At 45.5% G+C, this 11,410-nt stretch overlaps 1 protein-coding gene across 1 annotated transcript; it reads left to right on the forward strand.

The window, feature by feature from the left end:
• Nucleotides 1-728: 728 nt before the first annotated feature.
• On the forward strand, nucleotides 729-11,410 carry rtbdn (retbindin). The gene is made up of 6 exons (XM_053443752.1): nucleotides 729-845; nucleotides 2,819-2,989; nucleotides 3,075-3,174; nucleotides 4,019-4,147; nucleotides 4,793-4,889; nucleotides 9,484-11,410. The coding sequence occupies exons 2-6, from the start codon at nucleotides 2,830-2,832 to the stop codon at nucleotides 9,838-9,840; spliced, it is 843 nt and encodes a 280-aa protein (XP_053299727.1). The 5' UTR covers nucleotides 729-845; nucleotides 2,819-2,829; the 3' UTR covers nucleotides 9,841-11,410.

The following is an 11,410-nucleotide window of genomic DNA, read 5'->3' on the forward strand; positions in this document are numbered from 1 at the left end:
ACAAATTAACACTGTGTCTATAAAACTCGGGTTGTGCACTGAGGGGGGGGGGGAGGTTGTTCCACAGAGATGTGTTTCCTCAGCAGTATTATATCTCAGCTATATCCTGCTCTGACCCTGTCGTCTGCAAAAAGCCCTGACCTCAGTGTGAGAGAGAGAGAGAAGGAGAGAGAGAGAGAGAGAGAGAGAGAGAGAGAGAGAGAGGGCCGGGGGAGGACAGGTGTGACTCAGCACCCCCGGTGAACCAGCCTCTCCAATCAAGGGCAACTCATCGCTCATGAGATCTTGGAGTCGAGGCCTTGAAATGTACTCAACGTGTTTTCTCCGTGTTTCTGTCGGTGGTGTGTTATTAGCGCTCAGGACTGGAGGAAGGGGGGGGGGGGGGGGGGGGCTGTCACCAAGGAGGATTTGGTAAACATCTCATTGGGAGATTAACAAGGAGGGAGACCGGCCTCTCTCTCTCTCTCTCTCTGTGTGTGTGCAAAAGAGGGAGGGAGGGAGAGAGAGAGAGGTCTTCCCAGCATGGGGTAGAGGGAGGGCTGAGTTGCCCGGTGGTGGGGAGTGAAATGTCCTTCAGATAAACCGGTGACAAAGTAGTGAGCAGCGGCCCCCGGGCAGCAGAGATCACAGCCAGCACACACACACACACAGAGAGAGAGAGAGAGGGAGGGAGGGAGGGAGGGAGAGAGAGGGAGGGAGGGAGGGAGAGAGAGAGGGTGGGAGAGAGACAGAGAGAGAGGAGGAGACTGGAGCACCGAGGATTCACAGCAACACGCCGAGAGGAAAACAGTCACTCACCAAAGAGGAGACAGATCAGGACGGAGCATCTTCTTCTGCAGCGACAGGTAAATACAAACACTGATGATAACATGTCGGCTGCTCAGAGAGACGACAGGAAACAGCTGATTGATCTGAGTGACAGACACACACCGGTGGGGGTTTGTGTGAGGACGCGTGTGAGACATTTATAAAGAGTCATTAGAAATGTCTGTAAAATCAGGGATGACAGATTCCACAGGTAACAGATGAGCTGCTTTTCTTTGTCATCAGGGGAAATGACTGAGATGATTTAATTCTGATTTTAAAATCATTGGATCATGAACAACAAACTAAGACACTAAACTATTACTCAAGGTCTAAAAAAACTCAGATTCCATTTTGATCTTGATTCTTTTCAGGTCAAAGTTTGGATTAAATTAGATTTTGCATGTGTAGCCTTGGTTAAGTTGTGTTTTATTTCTAATACGTTGTGAATTATATGTTTTGTGCAGAATTTTGGTGAAAAGAATTAAGCTGCAATGAGTTTTGTGTCCTCAGATTCCTTTTTATAGTCTGAATGATAAGTTAATCAGCGATGGAGCGTCGGTATCGAGGTTCTGCCTGAAACAAGCTCTCGACCAATCACAAGTTTTATAGAACCAAATAACAAACTAAAAGCAAACTTATCATATAAATAAACTCTTTAACATTCATAAGTAATGTATTTGACGTGGTCCATGTCCCCTCTGCTAACATGGAGGAGGTGATTCATGTCAATGGATTCATTTTGGTGATAAGAATTAAGCTTCAATAAGTTTTCACCGGTGGCCTTGCATTTATTTTGTAGGCCACATGATTGTATTAAAGTTAAACATAGTTGTGTCTGTTTTGTGTTGTTTCTAATCTGCTCATACAAACGTTTCAAAGTGGGATTGAACTCATGTGTGGAAGTTGTTGGATGTGTGTTCACCCGGCTCGTTGTGTAAGACCACACGGTCGAGTCCCGCGGATCAGAGCGTCGCCCGTCAGATTAAACACCGACGCACGTCGTCCATCTCAGCTCGGTGCCTCAGTCCCAAGTGATTAGACTCAGCCCGTCTGCGAGGGCACCGCCCGCAGGGAGGGGGAGCCGCTGAGCTGGACCACTGACCGTCTGTACTCGTCTGTGACCGGCTGATGACAGGAGGCTGGGGGGGGGGGTCTATAGGGGCTGATTCTCATTCATCACATTAACACATTAGATTGTGTGTCTGTGTGTGAGTGTGTCTATAGGGGCTGATTCTTATTCGTCACATTATCCCATTAGATTGTGTGTCTGTGTGTAAGTGTGTGTGTGTGTCTGTTTGTGTGTGTGTGTGTGTGTGTGTGTGTGTGTGTGTGTGTGTGTGTGTGTGTGTCTATAGGGGCTGATTCTTATTCATCACATTATCCCATTAGATTGTGTGTCTGTGTGTAAGTGTGTGTGTGTGTCTGTTTGTGTGTGTGTGTGTGTGTGTGTGTGTGTGTGTGTGTGTGTGTGTGTGTGTGTCTATAGGGGCTGATTCTTATTCATAACATTATCCCATAAGTTTGTGTGTGTGTGTGTGTGTATGTGTGTGTGTGTGTGTGTGTATGTGTGTGTGTGTGTGTGTGTGTCGTGTGTGTCAGGTGTGTCAGGTGTGTGTGTGTGTGTGTCTATAGGGGCTGGTTCTTATTCATCACATTATCCCATTAGATTGTGTGTCTGTGTGTGAGTGTGTCCCTGTGTGTGTGAGTCTATAGGGGCTGGTTCTTATTCATCAAATTATCACATTAGATTGTGTGTCTGTGTTTGAGTGTGTGTGTGTGTCTATAGGGGCTGGTTGTTATTCATCACATTATCACGTTAGATTGTGTGTCTGAGTGTGTGTGTGTGTGTGTGTGTGTGTGTGTGTGTCTATAGGGGCTGGTTGTTATTCATCACATTATATCACAGTTGTGTGTCTGTATTGTGTGTCTGTATTGTGTGTCTGTATTGTGTGTCTGTATTGTGTGTCTGTATTGTGTGTGCCGCTGTCCAACGTGCTGAACTCGTCCCCAGACTCTGCAGAGATGGAAGTCACCTCTCGCCCTCAGTTGTTGGTCTGTGTGTACCTGGCGGCCGTGCTGATTGGCGGAGCCCACTCCGAGGGGTTGTGTCTTCAAGACGGCAAACACAAGGCGTCCCCGGGCCCGGAGCCCCACCTGAGGGACTGCGCCCTGTACGCCGACAGTAAGTGACGCTGCACGTGCACAGACACACAAAGGTGCTGAGTCAGAGCTGGTTGAAAGGTTTCCTCTGTCCTCGCTGCCGACAGACAGCTGCTGCACGGAGGACAACATCCAGGACGTCTCCCACGTCCCCTCCGCCAGCAACGAGAACCAACCCTGGGACAAGTGCGGGCCCCTGAGCTCCGAGTAAGTCTCCCTCTGTGGATCCAGACTCACACATGTTCACCTCCAAGCATCTATAAAGTATACTGGTACATATTTCATAAATGTACAGGTCATTTAGCAACTTGACCCTCTGTTCTTGTTAAACTGTCATAGCTCTCATTGTTATTCCTGCATAGCACTGAACCCCAAGGAAAGAAAGTTTGCGATTGAATCATAAACAAAGTGTAGAATCTAGTTGGTGGGGACCAAAAATACTAATATTGCTAATGTTGTTAAACATATTCTAGATGTGTGGATACTGTATATAAAGAAGGACAACTCGTCCCCCTATCCAGAGATGGATCAAAGATATCCTGGATACAGAGTCTGAGCTCCAGTAATAGGGGGGGGGGGGGGGTGGAGCCTCGGTAGCAAGGTCCCGTCTATACATAGGCTTGACCAATTAGGAGGCAGTCTCAGCTGTCAATCATGATGTTTCACCCCCGTTTTTATAGCAAAGAATAACTAGTTAAAAACAAACTTCGATATAAAATGTGATACGAACTTCCTAAAAGGACAGAAACCATCTTTTGTTTGACCTTTAAGTTTGGTCCATGTCCCATCTGCTAACATGGAGGTGGGAGGTTTTTGACCTGTTCTGCAGCTGGCTTCACTTTTGGGGAGACGTCACGTCGGCCATCTTTATTTACACTCGATGGATTAACAGCTGAAATCCAGAGGCCAGATAATCTGTTGTGTTGCTGGATGAAGTAGCTTTAGTGTCTGTGACTCTTCTCTCAGGTGTTGATCTCTAGATCGACAGATGTTTCACTGATCCTCACCTCAGCTCTGACCGCCCCCCCCCCCCCTCTCTCTCTCTCCTCAGGTGTGAAGGTTTCCTGAAGCGAGTGTCCTGTTTTTACCGCTGCTCCCCCGACGCCGCCCGCTGGCCTCACCCCCACCGCCGCTCGTACATCCAGGCCGTGCCGCTCTGCCACAGCTTCTGTCGTGATTGGTGAGGCTGTCGACCGCTCCACCGAGCAAAACCTAAATCACAATCACTACATGTGTCCCCCTCCGCCCGTAAGGACGCAGAGTCTCTGTGTCCACAGTCTCATCCTGAGACCGAGTGTCCAATAAACAGCATGAAACTCTACGACCGAGATAAAAAACCAAGGTTGCATTCATCAACCTTAGTCCAGAGTCGTTTCTGATGAAGGAGGCGACAAATATGTGTAACGATGGCCGACAAGATGGGATCGACAACCAGTTGAGTTAGTGCTGGTGGTGCTGGGATGTTAAAAAGACCAGTGTAGTTCAACACAGACAGAAATGTTCTATCTCTATCTTTATTACTTCCCCTATTGTGAATAATACACATGTATTATAATATTAAGTTTCTCTTGATTTGATCCAGTTTAGATCAGAATTTAGTTTTATTGTTTGTGTTCAGAGCTTTTTAAAAAACAGTCGATGATGCAGAGTGACATTTGAAAACTTTGCGTTCATCCTACCTGGTTTATCTACAAATTTCTACAAAACAAAAATTGTTGTTTTACTCTGATGACAACGATGTCTCAACTGTTTAAGATCAAAGTTCAGTTGTTGTAATTTGTGGTTTCACAACATTGACTGACTGAAGAACACTGCTTCTCTTCAGGTTTGACGCCTGCAGGATGGACATGACCTGCGCTCGTAACTGGGCCAGAGACCCCCGGGGACAGAACTGCACTGGATCCTGTGTCCAGTATCAGCAGGTAGGCCGGGGCAGCTGTGATCTTCCTCCTCATCACTTCTTAACTTTTCACTGAAAAGAGCTTCACAGGAGGCGTTTGAGCTTTGAGTCCATTCAACTGAGGTCTGAGCTCTGAGCTGCGTGTCTCATCCCCGAGGTCGGACACCGTGTCCCCGTAGAGTCCGAGTGTCGCTGGTCCCGAGAGGCTGAGGTGAGCGAAGGGTTAACAGCAGAGCTGAGGCTGAAGCATGAAAAGAGTCGGTCCTGCATCAGTGGACAGGAATCAGCTGTGTGATTTAAAAAGAGACAGAGTGGCCGAGGGGCTGGAGAACAGCTGAGCCCCAAATCCATCCATCTATCCATCCATCTATCTGTATATCTGTCTATCCATCTATCTATCTATCTATCTATCTATCTATCTATCTATCTATCTATCTATTTATCTGTCTGTCTATCTGTCTATCTATCTATCTGTCTATCTCTCTATCTGTCTATCTATCTATCTATCTATTTATCTGTCTGTATATCTATCTATCTGTCTATCTCTCTATCTGTCTATCTATCTATCTATCTATCTATCTATCTATCTATCTATCTATCTATCTATATATCTATCTATCTGTCTATCTATCTATCTATCTCTCTATCTGTCTATCTATCTATCTATCTATCTATCTATCTATCTATCTATCTATCTCTCTATCTGTCTATCTATCTATCTGTCTATCTCTCTATCTGTCTATCTATCTATCTATCTATTTATCTGTCTGTATATCTATCTATCTGTCTATCTCTCTATCTGTCTATCTATCTATCTATCTATCTATCTATCTATCTATATATATATCTATCTATCTGTCTATCTGTCTATCTATCTATCTATCTCTCTATCTGTCTATCTATCTATCTATCTATCTATCTATCTATCTATCTATCTATTTATCTGTCTGTATATCTATCTATCTGTCTATCTCTCTATCTGTCTATCTATCTATCTATCTATCTATCTATCTATCTATCTATCTATCTATCTATATATCTATCTATCTGTCTATCTGTCTATCTATCTATCTATCTATCTATCTATCTGTCTATCTCTCTATCTATCTATCTATCTATCTTTCTATCTATCTATCTATTAATCTATTCATCTATTTATCTGTCTGTATGTCTGTCTATCTATCTATCTATCTATCTATATATATCTCTCCATATTTCTCTCTCTCTCTCTCTCTCTCTTTATCTATCTATCTATCTATCTATCTATCTATCTATCTATCTATCTATCTATCCATATCTCTCTCTCTCTATCTATCTATCTATCTATCTATCTCTCCATCTCTCTCTCTATCTATCTCCAATTTGCATTTGTATGAATGCAGACACACTAATGGCACAAAATAAGTTGTTTTCCAACTGTGCGTTTCAAACGTCTCCAGAATACAAAACAAATGAATCACAGCACGTCCAACATATATAAATATATAAATATATATATATATATATATATATATATATATATATCTCCTCTCTGAGCGGCTGCAAACAAGCGCCTGCCTCTTTTTGGAGGTCACGGCAGTAAAGCTTCATTTTGTTTCTCAGCCGGCAGAGATGGGAGATTTCACGGTGGCTCAACACGGCTGAGACGAGCTGCACAGGACACATGAACAGACGCAGGGACTGTGAATTCAAAGATTACGTTTGAGGCTTTGCTTTCAAATCATTAACTGCTGAGTTTCTCTGTGATTCAGAAGAAATAATCCTCATTAAACCGTTGCAGAATCCTCGGTGGGTTCACCTGAGAGGCAGAGCTGTTTGATTTGTGAAGCACATTTCATACAGACGAATAGGAGAAGAGTAAAAGAGATTAATAAGAGGTGAAAGAAATGAAAAGGAAGAGTGATAGATGGATAGAAACAAATTGAGGTGTATGCGTGTGGAATAAATAAACCGAGATGCAGAAAGGATTTGTAAATGCTGACTGCAGAAGATATCAATTTGCATAGAAACAAGTGAATATATTTAGAGACACACACACACACACACACACACACACACACACACACACACACACACACACACACAGCATGCGAAAATCCCTCTGGCACTCCACGTCTCTCTCCCTCTCTTTGTACTCGCTGGTAACATTATTTGTGAGCCAAGGTCTGATTTCTCTCGGCGTTCCAATCGTTCTGCTCCTGGTTTTGTGGGAATGAGGTTGAATCTGCAAAGAGCGGCCTTGTGTGTGTGTGTGTGTGTGTGTGTGTGTGTGTGTGTGTGTGTGTGTGTGTGTGTGTGTGTGTGTGTGTGTGTGTGTGTGTGTGTGTGTGTGTGTGTGTGTGTGCCAGGGCGCTGGCACCGACACACACACGGCTTCAAGAACACTGGTTAATGGTCACAGGAAGGTGAAGTGGTCACACAATGTCGGTGCCAATTACAGGGCAACACTTAAATTGTACACATATTTTTTACCAGGTATTACGTACTGGTATATTACTAGTATTGCTGGTATTATTTACCGGGTGCATATCAGTTGTTAAACGGGAAGAAGTACATAGAGTTTCACAAATATTTTCTTTGCGGTATATGATGCTGTAAAAACTTTATAATGAGACAAAATATAGTGAATAATCATTAGTAGTTTATGTTGACAGGCTTAAAATCAGACCGGTGCTTAACAATGCAGTTAAAATACAACAATAGAATAAACACAAGGATACAGAAATACCAAGAGCAATAAAATAGTTATTAATATACTTCTCAAATCATTGAGACATTTCTTTCCTTTCTTCTTTTGTTTAAAAATAGTTGACCCTTGGCCAAGACAGCAAATCGTCGCTCTAAGCTGTTACAGATTAAAGTGTTTATCTCGACCTGTTCTCGGCGTCCCTCTGTCCACCAGGTGTGATGTCATATTACCGGGGTGTGTGTGTGTGTGTGTGTGTGTGTGTGGGGGGGGTGGGGGGGGCAGGACTGGCTGAGACGAGAACTCCGCCCCAGGAAAACTTCTCTATCACACTTAACCATCACACCATGTCGTCTAATGACACTTGTTGTTGTACTGAATTAGCTCTGGCAGCAAATACTGTCTGCCGGGGGGGGCAAAGTGTGTGTGTGTGTGTCTGGGTGTGTGTGTGTGTGTGTGTGTGTGTGTGTGTGCGTGCATGTGGTCCAGGTTTTCCTCATGATTTGAGGACGTAAATCTGTTTACACAGTCCCATTATGGGGACTAGTCTTAATGGAGACAAAAAACAAGTTTGTTGTTTGCGTGTATTTGTGTGTGTGTGTGTGTGTGTGTGCGTGTTTTGTGTTTGCGTGCATGTGTGTGTCTGTGATAAGACCTGAGCTCCAGACAGACGGTGTGTGTGTGTGTGTGTGTAGTGAAGAGAAATTGCACTCATCCCCTTTGTCCTTCCAAGCCTGTAAATATATTACAGCTTCTTCTTCTCTGAGCTCCCTGTGTGACTCAGGCTTTAATCCCCCCCCCCCACACACCCACCCCACCCCACCCCACCCCCCCGACAGACAGGGAGGATGAGAGGGAGCAGACGTACCGGTGGGGGCGAGCGATAGAGAGAAACTAAGAGCGATACACAAACAGCAAGTGCGGCAATAAGCACGAGGGACTCAGAATGCAGTGTGTGTGTGTGTGTGTGGTGGTGGGGATGGGGGGGGGCGGGGGGGTACAGTGGAAGTCCTTTGACAAAGTGAGCTATAGTAGGAGCTTTGCAGAACGTCCTAATGATGGAGACAGACACCACAGAGACAGAATGAGGCTTAAAACCAGAAAAGCACAGTGTGTGTGTCCCTCTGAAACTTCACTAATTAGCATTCCCCTCTGAGTCCAGGCTCTTTACAGTTAAACGGCTTAAACGTGGAATTGTGTCGTGTCTCCTCAACGTGATGAAATAATCCTCATCGTGTCTTATTAGAGAGAAGTGGAGGTTTTTTTTTCGCACCGAGCTGATCTCAGCACTAATTGAAGTTTCTCCCTCAAAGTGAAAACGACTTTTCCCGTCCGACAGCAACACAAAAGGTTCCCGGGACTCGACCTTTCCCATTTGTCTGGATCTGTGAAGCCCGACTGAATCGTCTTTGTGCCTTGAGAGATGAAATCTTTCAGATGCCAGCGGGAGCGTTTCAAGGTCGTTTTCTCTTTTTACTTTGCTCCCAAGGTCGATGGAGACGAGGTGCGGCGAGCGAGACAGAGAGAGAGAGAGAGAGAGAGAGAGAGAGAGAGAGAGAGAGGCCAAAACCACTTATTTCAATAGATGTTCACAAGCAGAAAGAGGCCGAACGACAACAATGTGACAATTGCTGTTAATTTACTGGACAATGCAAGAAGCAGTGGTGAAAATTGCACCAATCAAATATGAGGAATCATATAAAGAACTCGTAGAACTCTTGTCATTGCCACTTTAAGGTAAAGTCACTCAGCATCAGGTTTGTGACTTTACAGGTCTACTACATGGGGGTGGCTGTGGCTCAGGGGGTGAAGCGGGTCGGTCCACTAACCAGAATATCAGCGGTTCAATCCTCGTGTCCCTGTGCTTCTGCTTGAGTAAAGAAACTGTGATTTCAGAGGGTCATACAACATGTTGCATGTGTGTGTGCAGATGTACCAGCACGGCAGGGACCTGTGTGAGAGCCTGTGGGGAGACGCCTTCATGGCGGTGGAGGACGACCCAGAGGACGTGGGAGAGGCCGGAGACGTGGGGACGGAGGGGGACGGAGGTCGCCCCTGCGGCTGCCTGACCCTCAGCCCGTCGGACAAGGACGTGATCGCCGCCCTCAGGGCTCAGCGGGACGACCCCGAGGAGCTGGACACCACCAAGACGGGCCTGCCCCAGTACCGCGCCCCCTGCCAGACCAAGCTGCCACTGCAGGCCAGGGGCGGCAGGAAGGGGAACTCCGTGCTGCGTAAGCGCTCGCTGGTGGTGGACGACGTGGAGGGCAGCGGCAGCGGCTTGTAGAGAGAGAGAGAGAGAGAGAGAGAGAAGGGAACACGTTTAGATTTACATGTCTAGATCCTAATGTCAGAAACCTCTTGAGAGGGAGTCGTCATTAACTCGCTCCTGTAATTAACCTTACGACACAAACCTGAGCTCCCATTCTCATGATCATATAATCCATAATGGTTTTAAATAGTTCTGTGTGAGGCAGAGGAGAAACACGTCGTCTCCGGTTCTATAGAACAGCCTCAGCAGAAAAGAGTAAAGAGTAAACTGTGGTGTTTGTGTGAGGGCTCGGGCTCCGGTCACATGACTCGGTGTCAAGTGATGTTTGCACAAATTATCTTAAAGGTGTTTTTTTTAAATCGAAGTTAGTCTTTTATTTGCGTCGTATGTCTCAAGGCTCCGGTTTGAGGTTTGTGGAGTTTTGCTGCATGAAGTTTAAACATGTGGAGTTTCTGACGTCATGAGGAGGCTCCTCCCCGCGGTCACATGACTTTAATCTGAGTGTTAGTTAACCAGGTAACTTCAGGGTCACGCCCTCAGCCACGCCCCTAATCACCGGCCCACATGGGACCAATCAACCAATCACGCTTCGCTTGTCTCGGTATCTCCAACCCAACCTTTACCTTCCCTGGAGAAAGTTGAAAAAGAAACTCCATCCACATTCTATTCTTCCTTCACCCCTCATCCCTTCATCCATCTTTTCATCTCTCATCTCATCATCCTCCTTCCCTCATGTCTTCATCCTCCTTCCCTCATCTCATCATCCTCCTTCCCTCATCCCAATCATCATCCTTTCATCCTCCTTCCATTCGTCCTTCCCTCATCCCTACATTCATCTCTTCACCCTCATCTCTTCATCCTCATCTCTTCACCCTCATCTCTCATCCTTTCATCCCCTTTCCTTCATCCTTTCTTCTTCTCTTCCCTCATCCCTTCATCCCTTCATCCCTCATCCTCCTTCCCTCATCTCTTCACCCTCATCTCTTCCCTCATCCCTTCATCCCTTCATCCATCATCCGCCTTCCCTCATCCCAATCATCATCCTTTCATCATCCTACCATTCCTTCTTCCCTCATCTCTTCACCCTCATCTCTTCATCCTCATCTCTTCATCCTCATTCCCTCCTCCCGAGACTCCTCTTCCCCTCGACCCCTTCACTCGACATCCAGTCATTTCTCCTCTTCATCCAAAATCAATGTCCATTCAAACCCTGGAGTCACATGTTGTCGGGTGGAGGTTGTTGCCAGAGAATCGAATGCTGATGTAACTGTTGTGATGATGATGATGATGATGATGATGATGAATGTAACTGAGGCCGATGAAGATGATGGATGACACACCTGATACCTGAGGGGAGGTTTTCATGCTCAGAAACACACACACACAACAAAGCTTTGGATCATCAGTGCACGGTGGATGTTCCTTTTATAACCACGTGGTGTATTTCTAGAGTGAGGCACTGTTAGATGTAAATGTTTTGTAAAAATAAAACAAAGGATACTGATTCATGTGATTTATGGTGAAGCTGATGAAATTGATGGTTCTGTGCTTTTCTTTCTCAATAAAGACAAAATTTCGAAATGTC

This window comes from Pleuronectes platessa, chromosome 16, assembly GCF_947347685.1.
Source record: "Pleuronectes platessa chromosome 16, fPlePla1.1, whole genome shotgun sequence".
Taxonomy (NCBI): Eukaryota; Metazoa; Chordata; class Actinopteri; order Pleuronectiformes; family Pleuronectidae; genus Pleuronectes; species Pleuronectes platessa.